This window comes from Uloborus diversus, chromosome 1 (assembly GCF_026930045.1).
Source record: "Uloborus diversus isolate 005 chromosome 1, Udiv.v.3.1, whole genome shotgun sequence".
NCBI lineage: Eukaryota > Metazoa > Arthropoda > Arachnida > Araneae > Uloboridae > Uloborus > Uloborus diversus.
In genome coordinates, this window is record NC_072731.1 from 63,407,669 (window position 1) to 63,430,497 (window position 22,829).

The following is a 22,829-nucleotide window of genomic DNA, read 5'->3' on the forward strand; positions in this document are numbered from 1 at the left end:
ACAATCCTTTGGAGAATCTTCGATCTTGCTTTCTTTTATTAACGATATAAGTTATGAAAAGTTCATTTTTAAAAGTACTGCTGTTTGTTTTAGAGTGATAGACCGGGAGATGAGCAAAAATACATTAATAGGTTCCCCAATTAGTGTAAACATGCCCCTGACGTCAGTAGTACTATTCGTAATTCTCAATTCAACACGCTCTCATGATTTCTTATGATCGTTCAATTTTGGCGAGGGTTGGGGGAAGGGGGCGAATCTATCTAAACATGTAATACAAAAGGTTTTAATACACGGAACGATCGGCGTTTATTTCACCACACACTTTCACCCTCTCTATCATTAGTGAGAACAGAACATTTGTTTATTCGCGAACACTCAGGCAAAAGGAAAATTTTATTATTTTCTTTTTCACTCATTCAGAAGTTATTATTGTTATTATTATTATTTTTTTATTTGCTTGTTTCCTCCCCCTCCCCTTTTTCTTCTTTTTTTTTGTGTGTGTGTCGGCGTCGCCGGGCCCCTAGTTTCCGACTGGGCTGGCATGGCCTCTCGTCGGGTCTGGCTGTATGGGAAACTTGCCAAATGTATCCAATATCTCGGAACTGACACTTTAATGTGTGTTCTAAAGTCAAATAAATAGCCAGCTTTATTTGCGTCACCAATCATCTTATTGGTGATAAGTATCTCCAAAGTAATGATGCTTTTTAGTTGTCACCAGTTTGTAAAAGTACTATTACATTGGTGAAAATCACCAGCGCAAAAAGATGGTTTCAACTAAATTTTGCGAAATTTAAACCAATTTCTTGGTGAATCATTGAATTTATTTTTAACAGTGTAATTCGTGCAAGTATAAACATTACTTAGTATAAAGACAAATTATAAAATTTGTGAAAATACTGATTTTAGTCAAATCAAAGTACAAATACTTGAAATATTTTTCTCTTTAAAAAAATGTTTTGAACAAGTGAAAAGCGATATCTTTGCCAATTACTGTTATCTTTTGCTAATATTTCTCTTTTCTAGAAAGGAGAAAAATGAGAAGCCCTCTACAAGGTTTACGACAGATGATGGTCGTATTTTAAATATGAATGAACCAAAGTAAGTTTCTACATGATCATTATTCTTTAGATTAAGAACATAACTGCCTCTACTTATACCAGTAAAAGAGTTCGGTAGTTGAAGACACGTAAAAGATAAGATTTCATTTTGTCATTTTTCTTGGCTGAATATTTGAAAAATAGCATAAATGCACAATATCTTTATCAATAAGAAAAACCGCTCTTCTCACTTCCATTTTACAAATACAATCGTTTTTGAGCCTCAGCTGACCAGAAGTCAACTCATTAGAGCCAGACAAAAGCTGGCGTTACATGATGAAGAATTTGCAACAAGATCTAAAAAATTTTATTAAATGACCCTGATGGCCAAACTCATATTAAGATGAATCTCGCGTGTCAGAATACATATAAAACTTAAATACATACATTAAAATGTTTTGATAGCGTGTGAAAACACGTAAAAGGAATTACAACTACTAAACTTTGCTGGTCGCAAAAGAAAAACCAAATTGAACTTTCTTTCTTTGTCTGGCAATAATTAAATCGTTAGCAATAGCGTGAGTAAACTTTCAGAAATGTATTTAAAAATTTACTAAAAAAGGGTTATAATCCCAGTTTTTACTACATTGGAAGTTTTAAACAAATTCCATCTGACGAAGAAAAATTTGTTGTTTTGATTTTTTTTTTTTTTTTTTTTTGGCCACTAAAGGGCGCTTGTGATGCAGGGAGTTTTATTGCTGCAAATTAGATGCGCAATTCAACTCTCAGACTTAAGACTTCAGATGGCCACAACATACTAGTTTCTATGTGAAAAGAAATGTGCTTTTACAAAAATTCGCTAAAATTAACTTCACGATACTATAGGGAAGAGTTTTTTTTTTCCCAACTAAAACACTTTTTACTTTTATTTATTTTAATATTGAAAAATATATTGGGAACACTTGTGTATTTTTATTACTATGTCATCGGTATATTCATTAAAAAAAAAAGAAAGAAAGAAAACCCTTTCCAAGTTGTCTTTTCAAGCACATACGTTTCAGTCTGTGTAGGAAATTAAATTCTCTTTTCTTTATTCTGTAATAAAATTGCTAATTGCTTAAAAAGAGAAAAAATATTTCTTACCAATAAACTTAATATTATCAAATTTCAAATAGCACATCTGTTAACTTATTCCAATTTTCTGTACCTATTTATTTTACAACTAGCTCATCCTTTACTTATACCGATGCTTAATTTAAATAGGATTGATTTTGATTTCATCGATGATGAAGAAAACAATTGCTATAGGCTGGATCTAGCAATTTACAGGTAATGCAAAATATGTTTCGTTGTTTCATAAAAATGCATTTAAATAATAAGAACTAGTCTTCTCAAATAGTTAAGAAGTTAAGATCAGAATGGTTCTGGGCAAAAATATAAGCTTTTATTAGCAAACAAGCAAATACATTGAAAGCAAAATATTTATGCTTCGCAGAATGAGTAGACAATGTATAAAGGGGTAAAAATACTAAAATGTTGAAGCGATGTGCTTGAACATTTTCACAAGGCATAAAAATTAAATGGGAGAAAAGAGACTTTTCAAAAAAATAAATAGTAATAAAATAACTAAAATATGCATTGAATTCATGAGATATAAAATAAGTTTTGTTCTTCGTGCCTTGTCTCGTCACAAAGAGGTATCAAACAAAGAGATATGATGGAAAATAAATTTAAAGTACGCTCTTAGACGCACCGTTTGAATTCATATGTGTTTTTAATTCAACTGTTGCCCATTGCGTTTAAGTCAATGACTTATTAACATTTTGGAAGAGTTAGGTTTCTTCCACCCAGACTCTTCCAATCACTTCAAGCATTGGTATTTCCTCTAACAAAATAAAAATATATCTTATCCATTTTATCTCCGTTTATAAGATAAACTTAGATAATTTAAAACAAATGATTTGTTTTAGTCAAAAATAATAATAGTAATAACATATGAACTCCATGGCAAAACTTCCTGATTACGCCCTTCATTATGTGCTCTAAGAAAAAAAGGTTTGAAAACAGGCCTAGTTTCAACAGGGGGCAAATGCAGGGAGTGGAACAAAATCTGTAGAGACCCTCCCAGCCAGTGTATATTTGCAACATTAAGTCCTTGCGAGTTTTATTTTTGTTCGGCACTTAAGGAGGTGCCCCCCCCCCTATTGCGGGAACGCAGAACCTTGCCTGCTTAAAAGTCACATTTTTTTTAAAGAGAATTTTTCTCTTACCTTCCATTTGCTTGCAAAATAATAATAATAATAATAATAATAATAATAATAATAATAATAATAAATAAATAAATTTTACCTTAGTTGAAAATTTCTGTTCCTCGTTACACAGGTTTTACTTCTGGTTCGAATGCAGATCAATTCTTTTAAAAATTATTAATGTAATGACTTCAATTTCTATCCTTTAACTATGCGAGTCAAGCCAACATATGAAGCAGTTTTCACACATTGTAGGTACTTGGATACATCTTTACTAGAAGTTGATGTCCAACCCAATTACGTTCGTGTTAAAGTTAAAGGCAAATACTTCCAATTACTGTTGCCGCAAGAGGTTCATCCAGATATCAGCACTTCTTTGAGGTCCCAGACAACAGGCCACTTACTCATCACCATGCCCAAAGTAAATATTGAAGAATGTTTTCAATAAGTATTGAACATGACTTCTCATACGAAACTAAATTTTGACAGTTCCAAGCGGAAATATTTTATACGTAAAACCAAATGGAACTATGACGTTTCATTGAACGTATATATCAGTATAAAAGGCTCAAATTTTAAGCGAGCGCCAAGCTCAGACTTAATGACTCAGGCCGCCCTGAACTAAGGCTTAATTTGCATGGGAGCTCACAAAGCTCAGCTCCTGCACTTCTTTCTTTGCAGTGACTTTTTACAGACTAGCTGACACGTATGAAGCGTTCGCGCTCGATAGCAAGAATTCAAAAATCTTTTTTTTTTCGGAGTGTACTTTTTTAAATAACAGCCAAAAAAAAAAAAACTTGTTAGTTCATTTTTTGCTGATAGCAAAGAAAAAAAAACCTTTAAAATGATGTTTTACTTGTAAAGTGTTTTGGAAGTTATGGCATACTGGCATGGGCATACCCACAAAAAAAAGTCTTTCACGAACGACATTTTCAGGCATATGTGGGGATCGAATTTACCAACTTTGAGTTATTAACACGACGTTCTAATCAATTGAACTATAAGAACAAACTCAAACTCCCCAGAAATGTATTAAAAGGAAGTTTTAAGTACTACATTTTATTTTGTAGTAAGTTACCGCCCTAAAGCCAGGGCTTAGGCAGAAATACTTAAAATGCACCGCCAGTTCAGTTATTCCATCCGAGGACTGCAGTTTCGTGCTTTTTAGCACTCATCAGCCCGGAATAGGAAATTTATGGAATATTCTGTATAATATATTCTGCATTAGCTACCAGTTTGTTTGGCTCTCTTAAGAGATTTTTCGCCTCCAGCTCATGTGATTCCTATTCCGGGCTGATGAGTGCTAAAAAGCACGAAACTGCAGTCCTCGATGGAATAACTGAGCTGGCGGGGTATTTTAAGTACTACATTTTAGTTGAGGGAAATGGATTTAGTAATCTGTCTCGAAAATGTTTCATAATTGAAATTTTTGAAAATCAGGGTACTCAAAATGCATTTCAGGCAATTTTTGATGATGTAAGAAGAAAGTTCAGGGTTCGGATGCTGACCCAAAATACTTTCTAAAAGTGAAGCTTAGAAACCAAAATACTCTGCCATTATATGTTGAGAAATTGGGAGAAAACGTGGGTTTTCTCTCCCACACGCTCTTCTACTGTCAAGCTTAAAAATGCCCCTTTAGGCAATGTTTGCTGACATTAAAGGGAGAGTGAGAGTGCTTGGAATTTCCCCCCTTCTTGGAAATATTTTGGAGGCTCTAAACATCTAATTTTAAGCTACTTTTAGACATTAAAAAAAGGAATGGAGGAAAACCTCATTTTTAAGCTGTCATTACGATATTAACCTCAATGTGTCCCATCAAAAAATTGTTTATAATTAACCCTCTCCCCCAAACAGGTCATTTAAGCAATTTTTTGGCAAGTTAACGGATAAGAGGGCTGGATAAACTAATTTCTGATGAAATAAGTTTTCCCTAATTGAAGTCCTAAAGGCAATTTTTGGGTACCTTTAGGAGCATTTGTGAAGGAGCATGAGAAAAGGGGGTTCTTTCCCAGTTTCGAAATAGAGGCCATAAAAACGCAAATTTAGGCTCTCTTTGGTCTTGTCAGCAATAGGTGCACTCTGAGGACAGCAGCATTAAGAGATCGTCCAAGAGTCTGAATTTGGATCACAAAATTATATAAACAGTGGAGGAAGTTTTAGGAAACTGAAGTTATGTTTTGAGGAGAGGGATATAATTTCTCTCCCAATTAAGACCTAAATTTCATTTAAAATAAAACATATGAGTTAAATTTTGTTACCTTCTCATAATATTTTCATTCTTTTTTTTTTCTTAAAAAAATTCCTACAATCACAAAGTTTTGGGAGGGGCCGTGGTCCCGCCCCTGTCCTAAATCACGGGTTGCTGTACATTAATGCCACATCAATGCACATTTGAAAACAGATGCATGTACACCAATGCATATTTAAAAACAAAATAAGTTTTTTTTTTAGTTTTTTGTGAAAAACGGCGACAATGTGAGTTGTAACAAATAACAAAGGTGTTCTTTGTAACACCAAAACACGTGTCTGCTGTAATTGGCATTTTTTGTGCTTCAAAACGTTGGATAACTAATTACTTTAATGTGAGTTGTGTATATTTTTCGCCGAAAGCAACGAAAAAAAAATCTTTAAATCAAAATTATGTCTTACTTATGCAGTTTGATAAATTATTAAGGGATTAATGGCGTTCCAAAAAAGGTGGCCTACAAAGAAGCACCTTTGTGAATTAATGTATCCATGGGAAGTATTCGTGCTCGACAGAAGAAATCCAAAAATCCGCGTTTTTTAAGCGTAATTTTTTGAATTACGGAAAAAATTTGACTAGTTTATTTTTCGCTGATAGCGGTGTTTTTTTTTTTTTTTAATTTGAAGTTTGATGAAATATTAAGGAAGTTACGGCGTATGTACAAAAAAAAAAAAAAAAAAAAAAATCACTATTTAAAACTACTTAATGTAACAGATTAAGTTCCAAGACTAGGGAATGAAACCAACAGTGCAGAATATTAATTTTCATAAAACAAAATTATCGAAATATATAAATTTGGGACATTTAATATGTTATTTCATTCATTTCTCAATTCTTAAGATTCTAACATGTCCTCCGATTTTATTTATTTATTACATCGGAGCAGTCATGCTTCCTATGTCAAGCACTTTAGCATCTCACTTTTAAAGATTTCGAAATTTTAAGCCTTGAACACTCTCAACATTTGTACTTAAAGATGTTCTTTTGCAGGCAAATAAAGTTTTGAAAAAGAGAGAAAACAAAGAACGTTCAAAATGTTTTCCAAATAAACTTGATTCTGAACTTGAGGTTAAAAAAGAGGAAGGAAAGTAAGTAGATATTAAACAGGTTTTTATTTAAATTTTGAAAATGTAGTTTTAATGAAAAAATATTGATGCGTCAGAAAGGTAAACAATGTCTCCGCAATTAAAATGTTGTTTTGACACCATAACATTATGAACATGCAATGTACAACAACAAAGTACATATTATGAGAATTAGCAAACCATATGTAGTTCACTGTTTTGATTGAATTTGTGCTGCTTTTCAAATACAGTAGAACCTTGTCAATTCGAACTCCGCTTGCACGAAATTCCGGCTAATCCAAACCGAATAGCCATCTAGCGAATGTAAGCACCGTTATCAACAAATTTTTGCTATCTGATGTGCAACTTTTAATCCTGGGTCTGTAAAAATATTTTGCTGGTGTGCCAGTGGCGGATCCACAGGGGGGGGGGCGATTGCGGCAATCGCCCCCCCCCACAGACTTCGTGGGGTTTTTTTTTTTTTTTTTTACTATTAGGTTGCATACCAAAATAAATCGTTTTTGTTTGAACACTTTCTGAAGAATAATCTAATTTTTTTCAAATTCAAAATTTATACATTAAATTTTTTTCATTTATGCTCAAAATTTAAATGATAAATGTTAAAAATTGAAAGCGTATTTCCTTCTCAGCGTTTGTTTTATATCGTTCGAAGGTGTAATCATTCCTGCATATTTATAACTGGTACCATACATACGTTTTATTTTTGCTCCAGGGGGGGGGGGGTATTACATATTCCCTTAATTTGCGGTTTTTTAGTTGATTGATATGAAAATACGGGGTTTTTTTCTCCTTTATCTATTTGATAAATTTAATTATTTTATATATAAATGTGAGTTGATGAAGTCAGTAGCATTGCTACGGTGGCGCGGATGGGTTTGCCCCAGGTGGCACCCGAAATTGATCTTCAACTTTTTTTGAAAAATTTAAATGCTTCAATTCTAAAAAAAAAATTCCCCAACATTTCAATTTATATTAAAAATTATTTTGCAGGGCGGGGCTAAGCCGGGTGACACCCCCTAGAGTGTGACACTAAAATGAATATGAGAAATTTCGATGTTTCAATTCTGAATTTTATTTCCAACATGAAAAAAAAAAAAAAAATTCTATCAAACATATTGGTCTCACTGAAGGACATTTCAGGCGGCTGGTACTCATATGGAGTGGGGCGGGGGGGGGGGGGCGGAGACACCCAAAACGCATGTAAGAGTTCCGGAAAAATGTAAATACCAACAGAAATTCGCATATGTTTTATAATCTCTCAAATGCATTGGTATCAATACGAGGGAAACGTTTATTTCGGATGATATCCCTCTCGGGGGGGGGGGGGGGACACAATTTCGTTTTGTTTATGAATATTGTATGGACTTCGTTTCTTTCATCGAACATTGAATAAGGTTTTTTTTTCGCCTTCGGTTGATGGGGAGGGGTGAAGGGTGATAGCCCAGATTACCACCCCGGTTGACATTCAAGTTTGCTACGCCACTGATTAAGTGTAATTTAACAATGTTGTAACAGAATATGGTTTTTTAACAGATCAATTTTTTTTAATTGTTAAAAGATCTTTTCTGTCTCTTGTATTTCGCATTTCCTAGTAAAATCTTATTCAAACAAAAGTAAACTACACTTAAAACGTTTTATTTTGATCCTAAATTTATTTTAATACTGGTTAAATAGTGGAAAATTATGTTTTGTATAACGAAAATTAACCGCTTTAATTGCTTCTGGTTCTATCATAAAAGCAATTTTTGTTACAAGATTTATTTCGATATATCTTTATTTAAACTTTTGTTTCGCGTTTTTTACTGCCACTATTTGTAGTTATAGTGAACTTTGGTAGTTGCTTGTTTTCATTTTTTCTGCAATCATTAGACATTATTTTTATTCAAAAATGTATTACCGAGGAGATTCATAGAAATGCTTCATAAATCCATGTCATATCGATCTCTGAAAATCCCACGTTACATTAGAATGGTATTTTTTTTCATTCCTAATAGGATGAGAGAAAATATATAAAAAATGGCGATATAAGGGAATGTATTTCCTTTATTTGTAAGACTCAATTTAAAAGCTCATGAATGATCTTCGCAACGAAATAGCTTTTGTGCGTCCGATACTTTTGAGCGCATGTGAGAACGGATGGAATCATAGGCGGCTCGTGGGGGCAACTGTTCCTCCTTTTCAAAAACAAAGGGGCACTGCCCCTCCGTTTTTCTAACTTCAAAGTTATAGATCGACTGGAAAATGCTGGTGCTGATCGATTCACGTGTTTAAAGAAAGAAGAATTGACTTAATAAGGGTACTTTAAATGTTTGTCACGTTTTTTGATGAAGATTAAATTGGAGCTTTGAATCGAAAGAAGGAAGTCTACTGTTGATATTTGTCTCGAGATTTCAGGTCGTGTCCCTAGGTTTTTTTTTTTTTTTTTTTTTTTTGAGACGATCATTTAACCAACAACAAAAATACCATAGCCCAATTTTATAAAATTTAAAATAAAATAATAAATAAATAAATAAGGGCGCTGCCCACATCCCCCCTCCCGTGACTTCTCTGACCCCCCCCCCCCAAAAAAAAAATTTATGGACCAGTCGCCAATGGATAAAATCGCCCCCCCCCCCCCCCAAAACAGGCCTCTGGATCCGCCACTGTGGTGTGCTAAACTAACTTTAGCAACCAGTTTGTTGGTAATCTCAGCTTCAATAAGCATGTGTCTCCAACTCGGTTATTATCTGTTAAATAACAAGGACGAAATTCCAGTCCTAGGCTGAAGGGCAGGAGCTTACAGCTTAAAAATTGCTTGGTTTTGGAGATAAATATCTGGAGACAGCATTTTAAATTCAGCAAAATCTTTCAATTTTTTTTGTCCTATAAAATTTGCTCTATAGATCGGGGAAAATGGAAATCAGATGATGCATGTGAGCGAGTACTTTCCAGTAATTGTCAACCAAAAAGAAGTCAGTCTGAAATATGATTATTCAAGACTAAACTGCTTAAAAAGCTGCACTGTAAAAAAACAGGAATTACGAAGAATTGTCCCAACCACCTTGCTTGCCTGACGTTGCACCAGCTGATTTCTCTTTATTCTTATCACTATGAGATAAAATAATTTTAAAATTTGGTTGATATCCAAAATGACATTTCAGATATTTTGCACCCAAAAAAATTGCAAAAAGGTTTTGACAACAAGAGTAATTAAGTCATTCGATTAAAACTGAAAACTTGGTTAAATTATTTGCTGGAAAAAATGACAATACTCACCTCCCCCCCTATATGCATGTAAAATTAAAAAAAAAAAAAAAAATCAGGAAAAATATTCCCTCAGTGCTTTTTTTTTGTAAATTCAAATTAATAATTTGATGCTTTCATTTCAGCAATACCTTGGAAGTCACCCCAACCATAATCGACACAATTCATGAAATAGCTCATCATACTAGCGATAAGAATGACAAAACCTCTTGTGTTTCTGAAACAGAACCATTACCAAACGAGGACAAAGAATTCATTGACAACCCTGATGTACCACCTTTAATATGACTGACCATCTTCAATGCACGACTCTCAATGTACCACCTTTAATTTGGCTCTGACACTGGAATCATTCTGAAGTGAATTCTATGTATCAATTACCATACTAGTCTTTGAAATAATGATAAAGAAACAATGATTTAATTACAGCACTGTATCTACAATTTTTCCAAACCGGTGCAAATCTTGAAACTAACGTCCTTACCCATTTTTTTCAAGTTTTCATATTGAGTTTCAACGAAAAGAACATCAAAGTAGGGTGAATTTGGCGACCCTCAGAAGCTGCCATCCAGGGAGAAGGACTTCAGTTTGCTAACCCTAGATCCGGCAACTTAATTAAGAGTCATTTTTTTTAAAAGCTGGACAAAGTGAATGGGGACCTGATAGTTGACACCTTCAATTTTCCTGAAACTTTCAGGATATTTTGCTAGTATTGTGGTAAGAAAAAGTGAAGCTTCTTTCCTCTCTCATTTGACTTGTTCAAAGTTTAGGGCCGTGAGAAAAAAGAGCTAAATGTATGATTGTTTTGCTTCAAAAGCAATGAGTGAACCGATCCAATTCTTTTAAATAAGGATACTACTTGGTACTAGGTACATTCTAGTATAAATATTTTGGTGACTCACTCATGGATTTGAGGGCAAAGGTCAATTGAAAATGCAATTTTTAAAACTTTTTTTGCCTTGTTTGGGCCCGGATATCTGCTAAAGCCGTCAGTAACCATCGGAAATAAGTATATGATTAATTTCTCACCACAGTATAGTACTGAGAAAAATATTAAAGAGATTTCATTTCTCTTGGCTTTAGTAGTTAAACGGTATCAAAGTCGATGATTTTTTAAAAATGAACTTTGATCGCGACAGGTCAACAACTTTGGGACACAGCTGTAGTTATAGTCTGAGTGATGAAGATTAAGGTCCAGGCTAGAAACCCATGGCAACTAATCAACTTTTTTAATTACACGGTCTCAAAGTTGATAATTTGAAACAACAAGAATCAAAGTTTTGGGTCAGTTTCTCTATAAAGCCTGAGTCAATTACTTTGAGCAGGAGCTGTAATTATGCTCTACGTGGTGTAGTTTAATACTCATGTCAGAAAACCATGAGATCTAATCAGCTTACTTAATTAAACGGCCTCAAAAATGATGATTTCAGTATAAAAGGGCGTTTTTTCATGAGTTTATATGAGTGTTACTCAAAATCTTATGAGCTCTAACTTGCATAAATACTAGAGCGAATCAACAGTCAAATGTACTTTAAGCTCCCAGAATTTCATGCTTCCAGTGTAATAAAATTTTCTGCAACCTTGACCACAACATGGCAGTTCTTCTCACAAAGCTGATCCGCCATTTTAGAGATCCTAGATCCACAGGATTCTAATCTCGGAAGCTGAAAATTTGCATAGGTTAGTTTCAAAGACTACACCTCTCAAAATCTCTACACCTCTATAAAATTTCAACCTATTCGAGGATGATAGAGCAGGGACAATTTAAAAAATTTAGGTCAGTTGACATGGAATCACTCTGATATAACATTGTGACAATTCACATGCATCTTTGGTTATTTTTGAATTTATAATGATCCCAAATCAATGCTATATTTCAGGAAGAGGATTTCAATTGGGTAAGAGCTTGAGTTCATAATTACAGTGGAATTTGCATATACGGTACTTAGTAATAAACTTTTATAAATAAACAAATTTATTAAATATGGCTCAAAAGTAAAAACATAAATATCAAGTCAAAAAAAAAAAAAAAAAACACAGGTTTGTTAGACAATAATAAAAGCTGCAGGTGAAATGTGTGTAATGTTTATATCAGTGATCCCACGTCAACTGACCTGATTTTTCAAAATATCCCCGCTCGATCATCTCGAATGGGATGAAATTTTATAGGGGGCGTAGTGATGTCTTTGAAGCTAATCTGATGCTAATTTTCAGCTTTTGAGATCCGAATCAGGAGGATCTAAGATCTCCAAAAAATAGTGCTCCAAAATGGCGGATCAGCTTTGTGAGAAGAATTGCCATTTTGTGTTCAAGGTTACAGAAAACTTGATTACACTGGAAGCATGAAATTTTCGGAGCTTAAAGTACATTTGGCTGTTGATTCGTTCTAGTATTTATGTGAGTTTGAGTTCATAAGATTTTGAGTTGCACGCATATAAACTCATGAAAAAACGCTCTTTTATACTGAAATCATCATTTTTAAGACCGTTTAATTAAGTAAGATGATTAGATCTCATGGTTTTCTGAGATGAGTCTGAAACTACACCACGTAGAGCATAATTACAGCTCCTGCTCAAAGGTATCGACTCAAGCTTTATAGAGAAATTGACCTAAAACTTTGATTCTTGTTGTTTCAAATTATGAACTTTGAGACCGCGCAATTAAAAAAGTTGATTAGTTGCCATGGGTTTCTAGCCTGGCCCTTAACCTTCACCACTCAGACTATAACTACAGCTGTGTCCCAAAGTTGTTGACCTCTCGGGATCAAAGTTATTGACTTCTAAACTTGGCCATTTTAAAAAAATCATCGACTTAGAGACCATTTAACTACTAAAGTCAAGAGAAATGAAAGCTATTTTATATTTTCCTTACTACTATACTGTGGTGAGAAGTTAATCATATACTTATTTCCTAGAGTTACTCACGGCTTTAGCAGATATCCAGGCCCAAACAAGGCAAAAAAAATTTTTTTAAATGCATTTTCAATTGACCTTTGCCCTCAAAACTATGATTGAATCACTAATATATTTATACTAGAATCTACCTTTCATCAAGTAGAATCCTTATTTAAAATAATTGGCTTGGTTCACTCATTGCTTTTGAAGCAAAGCAATCATATATTTAGCTTTTTTTCTTACATGACCTTAAACTTTGAACCCTACTCAAGGACAAACAAATCAGTTTTTAAAAAAAAGAAACTTCACTTTTTCTTATCATAGTACCACCAACACATCCTGACATTTTTACGAAAATTGAAGACATCAACTATTAAAAGTGTCTAGCTTTAAAAAAAAATGACTCTTAAGCAATAAGTTACCAGTCTAAGCGAAGGCTAAGGCAGAACTAAAGGCATTAGACCGACAGCTCACTGGATGTCATAATCAAGCTGTCAGTATATTGCACATAATGATTTAATTATTTCATCAAATATTAAATTCCTTGTTTCATGAGTGTCTGCAGAAAATTCGACTTTATTTTTGGAAAGAAAAATAGTAAGCATATTTAATCTAAGAATTAAATGTAGATGAAATATAGTCTCTTTCTATACCAAAATATTCCCAAGTACAACCCCCCCCCCAACTTGTCTATTGTAAAATCAAATATTTGCCAATACCTTTTAACTGCTATGAATGACTTCATAATTCAATGAAAGAAATTATTACATATTTAGCGGAGAGAAATAGCAGAAATATTATTAATACGAGATTTAATGGCAAAAGAACTCAGAATTTCCAGGTAACATAGAGAAGCATCAGAATTTCAGTTTACATTGTTTCCTCATTTTTCATTTTACAAGTTAAATTTCAAACTGGGTTGGGAGCAAAAAAGAAAAAAATGTACACATACTAATGCACACCAGCCACTATTTTTAAACATTATTATAAATCAGGGGTTTACAACCTGCGGGACGAATGATACTACTTTTTCTCGTGTTGGGGAAAAAGTAGAATCATTTTAGAGTAGCATCAATACTTGACGGCAGTGTCCAATCCAAGAGGAGGGCTATGGGGTTGCAGCAGCCCCCCCCCTCTCCTCATACCAGAAACCAGAGAACCTGATCCCTCAAAGTCCTTCAAGATTATTTTGAATTCTCGTTTAGGCACTTCCATCCCTACAAATTTCCGCCAAAGAGTCCCGAATTCACCTTCCACTAACATCATTTAAAATTGTCTAAAATATTGTTATTGGAACTTTGATTTCGAAGTCAGATTCTCTAAAGTCTAAACCCCATTTCTTATCCTGAAAGATGTCCTGTAATTGCGTTTTTAGGCCTTAATTTTAGAAATATTCCCAGAAAGAGTCCTGAAATCCATCCCGTCCTCTAACTTCATCAAAAATAGCCAAGAAATGAGTTTTTTGGATTTTAATTTCAGAGAACTTACTGTCCCATTCATATAGTAAAAGATGGTATGAATTTTCGTTTTTAAAACTTAAATGTCGGAAAAGTTCCGGATAAGTCTCCAAACATTTCGCCTTGTCATCAAAGATTATCTACCTTTTTTTTGGGGGGGGGGGAGGTGGGATTTTAATTTCCAAAAATTTTCTTGGGAGTACCCCAGTCCTATCTCCTCCCACATCATTAAAACTCGTCTAAAATTTCGTTTTTGGAACTTCAATTCGAAAACAATTCCAGGGGAGAGGGTTCCGAGTTCAAAATGTTTGCAAAGAGGGCTTATTGCGTTTTTAGGACTTCAAATTCAAAACTTCTCCTGGGATGGTGAAGTCAGAAAGAGAGAACACAGAAAAAGGCAGAAAATATGCAAGAGAAACAGCTTTTCAAATATTCCTCTTACACTTTTACTAGTACTTATAACTACATTATGTTACTTAACTTCTCATATTTTAGTAAAAAGTATTCAAAGATTGTTACAAACATTTTATTTTGTGTAACTTACTTCTCAAGCTTCTTGTTATTGGATGCAGTACATGTGGAGTTTCATTTTGTTTAAGTAAAAAACATCTCTACTCAAACATAATGTTTAATAAAACCATCTACAACTTTGATTTAAAACTTTTTTTAAATGATACTGATTTATATACAAAAACTTTTGTACAAGTATTTTAATGAGAAATGTCAATTATTGGTAATAAATAGAGATTTTATCTCTACGTATTACAACCAATAATGCTGAATTCTTTGGATTGATGTAAAAGTGCCATAAAGTTTTAATTTTTCTTTCTTTCTTTCCCTCTTTCTTCTTCATACTGTTGAATAAGCTCTTCTTGGACGGTACCTGCAGCAGGAGAGTAACGAGAATATTCCATGGTATACTCTCCTTTGCCTTGCGTACTAGACCGTAGCTCTGACGAATAGCCAAACATATTATTCAATGGAACCTGTTAAAAAAGTAAATTGATATTTGAAATGAAATAAAAAATATTCAGATGCATATTATTATTTCAGAACAAACCAATGTCTACAGTAGTGCTGAAAATGATGTTGTTTTTATAAAGTACATTTTGTCGGTTCTCTTTGAATTCTTGAATTCATGCTATTGTTCATTTCAATTTGATTATTCAGATAGACTTTTGTTATGATAAAAGGTACCTGGATTTGGTTATTTTTGGCTTACTTTTTGCATTCGAGAAATTATGTATTCTAATTAATATCTAAATTTGTCTGCTTCTAATTACTTATTCAATCTGATACTTATTACTTACTCAGTCAACAACCTGTGGGATCGCCATTGCTCAGTTTTAGTTGTTCATTTGTAAGTAGTGTTTGAATGTTTTTTCTTGTGTAACGTGTAAATGTTTGAAGTGTGACTTTGAAGCATCACTTCCAAACAGGTAAGAATTATTATGCATTAACTAGCATGTCATCCCCTCAGAGCAACATTAAGGTATCTAATCATAGAAATGACACTAAGATACCTTACTGTTGCTATGAGGCGACGATGTAGTCGATAAAAAGAATTGACTGATTATGTGCTTCAAAAACAGTTTGTAACACTTCATAACTGATGAAACCAAGTTATCAATGCATTTGTCCCTGTGCATTCCTTCCTTTTAATGAGCTCTCTGTATTATCCAGCCATATATTTGTAAAAAACATATAATTACATAATGAAAATGAGCATGCATCATTTTAGTGGCAGAGAAGTATCTTTTGTCTGTACAATTTTCAAAACCACAGTAAAAAGACTATGTTTGGATGAACAACCCTTCACAACAGACAGAAAGAAAATAAAATTCCTCAACATATCTTCATTTTCTAGTTCTTCGATGCATAAACATAAATAAACAAAATGTCTGCCATAATTTTGTTTTACTTTTTACATTGCTGACGAAAAATGTTCCGTAAACGAAGGAGTCTTAATTAGGTGCACTTAAAAAAAAACATCATTTTCTCCCTTTTTACTGAAGTAAAAAAAATGACAAATTTTTTACATAGCACTAAGGGGGATCTCCAATTTGAAGAAGAATGTTATCATTGGACAAAATTTTTAAAAATATAAAAATTTGGAAAAAAAAAAAATTGGAGGGGGGGGGGTTACTTATCTATTTATGTTAAAAATCTTAGCTCTTTAATCTCTATAAGTCCCAAAAATAACATTGCAAAAAAAAAAAAAAAAAAAAAAACTTTTAAGAAATTTAGCGCAATTAATGTCTCATGAAGCACATGAAAAAAGCATTTGAAAATGAATTGAGCAGAAACATCAAACTTTGAATTAAAGTATGTATAAGTGATACCTCTGCTGTAACTATGGTCCAACTGTCCATTCCATCCATACTAATTACAACTCCAGATCGCCTGTTAAGTTGGTTAATTACAGTTCCTTGATACTCAGCTGGAGCAATAACCTCAACATGCATTACAGGCTCTAATATGTGCCAACTTCCAAAGTCAAACACTGGAAGGAAAGAGAACAGATAACTAATTACATACATGCAATCTTTCCAGAAAATACTGAAAGTTGATAAAAACAAATGCAGAAGCAATAGGTAAAAGTGTTGAATATTTTACAACAAAGCATTCTGTAACAATAAAACTAAAACAATTATGTAACTAATGAAATGAATTTTAAAAGTACTATTTATACTTATTTCTTGAGCATGAATTGTATGCACAACAAACCATCAAAATATAAATGCAAATATGCACTGACATTCCTAAAAAATGCTAGGAGCTAAAAAAACTGTTGTTACAAAGTTAAATATAATATACACAACTTGAAGGGAATTAAAGGTATTACGCTATAACCACAAATTTGCTATATACGGCTTTACTATAAACATGAGCGACTGCATACATACATACAGGGTGCCCACAAATAAATGACGGCAAAATTCATTTGTGCATAATTGGCGTTCAAGATGTTCTTTAGTTTTGGCAACACTTAATAGTTTCAGTTTAATTCTATGAGCAATAGCACAGACGATTTTTTGAATTAAAATCTGTTTCATTCTCTGCATTATCAAGATAAAGGCTAAACAACGTTTAATTCTCAAATTACATTTAAAAGGTAAGCGGAATTGTGAAATTTTTAAAAAATTGAAGAATTAAAATGTGTCAAAGAGATTAATTGAAGTAACTTCCAAAGGATTTAAAGAAACAGGTAGTGAATAAGTAAGGCATAGTGGTGGAAGAAAACACAGTGTACAAACAAAAAATAATAAAATGTATCCGTGAAAAGATTCGAAGAAATTCTGCACAATCTGCCAGAAAATGTCATGAGACCAAAATTTATCAAAAATATGGCTGGAATCATCACAATACAGGATTTAAAATTAAAAGCTTACAAGAAAATAGCAGTCCGTGGATTAACAGAGAAAAATTAAGTTGAAAGACTAAGAAAGTGCTGCTAAAAAGACATGCTGCTAATGAGATAATCTTTTCGGATGAGAAATTATTTTTGCAACATGCATTTTATAATGGTCAAAATAACAAGATTTATGCAACATCAATGCAGAATATCAGTTCAACTAAAAGAATTGTTCAGAGGTTCCAGAAAACCATTTTCAGTAATGGTTTGAGGTGCTATAAGCAAGAGAGGAAAACTACCTCTTATTTTTATTGAAAAAGGTATGAAAACTGACAAAAATTATTTACAAAAAGGATTGAAATCTCACATGATTAAAGAAGCTCAAAAATTATTTAAAAATGATTCATTTACATTTCAGCAAGATTCGGCACCCGCCCATAAAGCAAGGATTGTGCAACAATGGTGCAAACAGAATTGTTTATCCATTATTTCCACAGAAGAATGGCCAGCATCCAGTCATGATCTCAATCCACTGGACTATTGCATATGGGGATATAAGGAGAATAAATTGAAAAATCTAAAACCAATGTTCACAATTAAATTTTAAAATTTATCACTAAAGGTATGGAATGAAATTCCATTCTCTGTAGTGCATGCCGCAGCAGAAGCTTTTCCAAAAAGATTATCATCTTGTGGTTACATTTAAAGGCGCAAAAATAGAAGCCATTGCTTAAACATTGATCAACAATGATGTTACTTTCAGTTAACATTTATTTTATCATTATAGAAAAACTTGCATTATAGTAATAAAATTTTTTTGAACCGTCAGTTATTTGTAGGCACCCTGTTTAGTTAAATCAACTCACTAATGAAACACAGAAAATGAGCACGAAATAAAAATGATTCATATCACCTTGTCTTACAGCACCACAAGCAGCCATAATAAATGCAATTTCATTAGAATCAACAATGTGATGAGATCCTAAAATAGAAAACAACTTTATATAAACAAAACAAACTGTATGTATGTTCCACACATATCAAACAGTTTGTAAATAAGTGCACATTTAAATTTACAAATCACAAAAATTAATCTATGTGTTTGCCACGAAATCGTAAAGACTACTGAACCAATTTTCTTGAAACCGAGAGAGTATTCAACAAAATTTATTATTAGTAGCATAAAGTGGGTACTAATACTTAAAAAAAAAGGGTGACTTAAAACTGTCAATTGGGCACTGGGGCTCCTGAATAAAATTTGAACTTTCAGGTCTACCACTTGGTCCTGCCCCTACCATCTCTTACACTATGATCCTGGTGGCAAACCCACTGTATTGACATGAACAGTCTGACAGGGAATTGGAGATGTGAACAAGACTTCATAGCACTAATTTAAATCAAATTAAATGGAATTCTTTTTTTTAAATAAAAATGGCATAAAATAATCTGTGTTTCAGGATATTTAGGAAAAAGTTCAAAATGTTAGGATCTTTTAGGAGAGTCTTAAAAAGATTAGGATCTTTAGGAAAGTTTGGACAACAACCGCTGTGAGTGTACGAAAAAACTTTTGACAGTTTCTCAAAACTCTTGAAATACCAAATACTCCACAATGAATAAAATAAAATGAGATCTGTAGACAGTATTTTTTAAACTTCACTATAAAGCATTCCAAAAAAGTTAATTTATAATTCACAAAAAATCAAAAAAAAAAAAAAAAAAAAAGAAAAGAAAAGAAAAGCCTGAACTTGTTACTTACAAATTCAAGTCAGAATTTTTTGAAATCAAGGCCTTGAAATACCTTTCAAGGCCTTGATTTCATATATGATAGAAACCTTTCAAAACCTTTCAAAGAAACAAAAACAACCTCTTAAGGAATAGTAAAAATATGCACTATGATATTACCCTCACTCTAAATGCACTTAAATAAATATAGCAAAAAAGCATAACTAAGGTTTTGAAAATAAGGAAAATGAAATAAAATACCATCAGAATAAGGACAGAAATGTACAAAAATTGCAGTGGGTAATAACATATGCAAAAGACAAAAAGAATCACAGTCTTACTGAAAGTACAAAAAAAAAAATAATTAATTTTAACTTTCTATATGTTCCAATGCAAAATCCATTAATAATAATAATTTTTAAAAAATAATAAAAAACAAAGGGGGAGTGATAGGAAAAATTAGTGCAAAAGATTTATTATCAGTAAAAGAAAATAACACTGGTCAACAAAGTTTCTGTTCCTCATTAAGTGGTGACTTTTATATTTTAGGGGCTGCTGTAAAAGAATATGACAATAAAAATATTTCATCACCCACAGATTCTTGAAAAATCCAAAATCTTTAAAATCTCAATTCAATGACATTTATTCAATACATATACAGTCGGACCTCCATATATCGAAATAGCAAATTGCCGGGAAAAAATTCGATATATGGAAATTTCGATATATAGAAACAACCTGTTTTTATCATAAAAAATCTCCTAAAACATTAAAATTAAAGCTAATTTTCTTGTATGAAACCCAATTTCTAATTTATTTGAGCATCGGATTAAACGAAAGTTAAGAATTAAAAAAATAACAGAAATTACACCTTTGCGCCTTCATACATCTTCATTCTTCGGCAATTCAACTTGATCCGCAACATTAGGGTATTTTCGTTTTGACAATGTAATCGACAAAAAAGTAAAAAACCAATCTACTTAACCTGAATGATTTTTACTGAAGCTAAAAGACTAATAAAAATGATAATCAAACTTGAAACTGATTTTACAGTGTTACTGGTTACAACTAAGATTTGAAATGAACTTGACGGAATTTAAGAACTCCAGAACGGAACAACGACCTTTCTTCACACCCCTCAACCCCAGATTCCTTATGAGTTTCATAGCAACCTTAGTGAGCATAATTTTTTCCCTAACCTTCATTTTTCATGAGACAAACAGTCTAAAGTGGAAAAAAAAATCTACGAATGTCTCAAGAAAAATTTCGATATATAGAGATTTTTTCGATATATAGAAACAAATTTTCTATGTAATGAACATGGAAATGTGCTAGGATTTCGATATATAGAAAATTTCGATATATGGAAGTTCGATATATGGAGGTCCGACTGTACAATATTTTTGCCATTTACCATTATATAAACAATTGCAACTAGTATAAAACACAAAAAATATATAGTGTTTAAAAAGTTGTAGAATAATGGAAGAGATTTTTGATGAAAAAAATAATAATACTTGTAAAAAAAATCCTAAATTTCATACTTTATGTAGCTGTAAATGCCTTAACTAGCGATGCTTTATTATTGGCACTAACAGAAACTTAAATAAGATATAACATTCTAATAAGATTTCAACAGTAATTCCGAGCATATTAGGAGTAAACCATCTGTGATATCCCGCTTAAACTGCAGAAATATCCTGGTGCAAGCTCCTCCCATGCTCGTCGCTCACATCTCCCATTCTTTCAGCGGAAAAAATTCAGTGACATTGAACATCCTAATTTTCCGTAACTTTTTAAGTCTTAAATTAATTTTTCATAATTACGACTTTTATTATTGCCTAAGAACTGTGTGACAACATTTTTTAAATCAATCTATGCTGTTTTCCTAAATCACTTAAATTAGCTTCAAAATATTGGCCCTTCATAAGCTTTTTTATCTGTGGTTCAGTAAAAATACCCTCCTTAATTTTGCATAAGTGAGTGATGGGAACTGTTCCTAGAAATATTGAAATCCAAATCCTTTTTATCCCTTGGTTTAACAAAATTCTTCATCAATCATAACTTAATGGGTAAAGATGGGGGGAATATTTTTTAAATTGATTAGAGGAACGTTTTGCTTTTTTTTTTTTTCACCAGCAATATATTGGTTGTGCTCTGGCCATTTCTTTTTCGATATAATGTTCTGCTGATCCACTCACACAGAAAATAGCATTATATTATATAATAAAGTTACAGACCAATGAAAACGGTAAATACTTTAAAACAAACTACCCATATGCTCCAATTAAGATGTGAATAGTCAATTTCATGAATCAATATCTTCATATTTTGGCAGGATTCTTTCACTATGCAAGAATAAGCTATGGGAACCAATGACAGTGCATTTCCACATGCCGAAAAACAACTTTAACTACCGTGCTCTTGCGTGAAACTGAAATGATACGGAGAGCCTAGCTCCATCTGCTCAAGGTCGCATATATAAAACTTAACACAGTGAATTTGGTTTCTACTCTCTTGTTACATGTTCTATCGCTGTAATGAGTTAAAAAATATGTGTCTATGGATCAAATGCATCTAAAAGAAAAATATAGTAAACTTCAAATTTCTATAAGAGAGCATATATAATCCAAAACTCATAAATGAAATTTCTTAAAATTGAAGGGTAATAGAAAATTTTTGCAAATATATTCTTTTTCAGCACCTTGAAATACATAAGAAACACCTAAAATACATTGAGGAACAGAAAATTCGTTAAAATTTATTTTTAGGTGTAATTAATAAATGAATAAATAAATAGGAAATCCGCAAGTTCTGAATAAAAAGAAAAAAAAAAGAATATAAGTAAAAAAGCAATGATTCACTATACACTGACAATGTAAACCAGGGGTTCCCAACCTGTGGGTGCGACCCCCAAGGGGGTTGCGAAGCATTTCTTAGGGGTCCCGACATTATCCCTATCATATTGCATAGTTGAAAAATTGAAACACATAGGGGGGAAATAGCATCATTTTAGAGTAGCATCAGTCCTTGAGTTCAATGGTGAATCCAAAAAAGGCTATGGGGCTACAGCTACCCCCTCCCCACACTTGAGAACCTGATCCTCTAACATCCTCTAAGATTATCTTAAGCTTTGGTTTGGGACAATCTCCACAAATTTCTGCGAAAAGAGTTCCGAAGTCACTCTTTGGAACTCTTTAACATCATCCAAAATCGTTTTTGGAACTTCAATTTCAAATAATTTCTGTGAGAGATTCTCTAAACCCTAATCCTTATCCTGAAAGATGTTCTGTAGTTTCCTTTTTAAAACTTGACTTTTGATATACAGTAAACGCCATTAATAAAAACACTGGATTATAAAATGAGTCGATTTTTAAAATAAAATCTGGAAGAACAGAATCATTGCAATACCAAAACATGTTAAGACCATCTTTTAATAAAATCACTATCACAGTTTTATAAAATCAAACTTTTGGACATCATCCGTAAAATGTTTTTAAAGAAGCAGCAAGAAGTGAAGGAATCTGTTTTAAAAGATGAGG

The 22,829-nt window shown here is 32.7% G+C and overlaps 2 protein-coding genes across 2 annotated transcripts in view; one reads left to right on the top strand and one right to left on the bottom strand.

Annotated features, from left to right (window-relative positions):
* The window catches only part of LOC129222733 (dynein axonemal assembly factor 11-like), a 40,936-nt gene extending 30,761 nt beyond the window's left edge, over positions 1-10,175 (top strand). Inside the window, exons 10-14 of the mRNA XM_054857300.1 lie at positions 1,024-1,098; positions 2,301-2,366; positions 3,542-3,707; positions 6,522-6,619; positions 9,985-10,175. Of these exons, the coding sequence (XP_054713275.1) occupies positions 1,024-1,098; positions 2,301-2,366; positions 3,542-3,707; positions 6,522-6,619; positions 9,985-10,147 (568 nt within the window). The 3' untranslated portion in view covers positions 10,148-10,175. The remainder of the gene's footprint in view (positions 1-1,023; positions 1,099-2,300; positions 2,367-3,541; positions 3,708-6,521; positions 6,620-9,984) is intronic.
* A 4,582-nt stretch (positions 10,176-14,757) lies between these two features.
* Positions 14,758-22,829, bottom strand: part of LOC129230020 (elongation factor G, mitochondrial-like) — a 77,584-nt gene continuing 69,512 nt past the window's right edge. The window contains exons 16-18 of the mRNA XM_054864408.1: positions 18,479-18,547; positions 16,553-16,713; positions 14,758-15,196 (exon numbers count right to left, since the gene is read on the bottom strand). Of these exons, the coding sequence (XP_054720383.1) occupies positions 15,026-15,196; positions 16,553-16,713; positions 18,479-18,547 (401 nt within the window). The 3' untranslated portion in view covers positions 14,758-15,025. The remainder of the gene's footprint in view (positions 15,197-16,552; positions 16,714-18,478; positions 18,548-22,829) is intronic.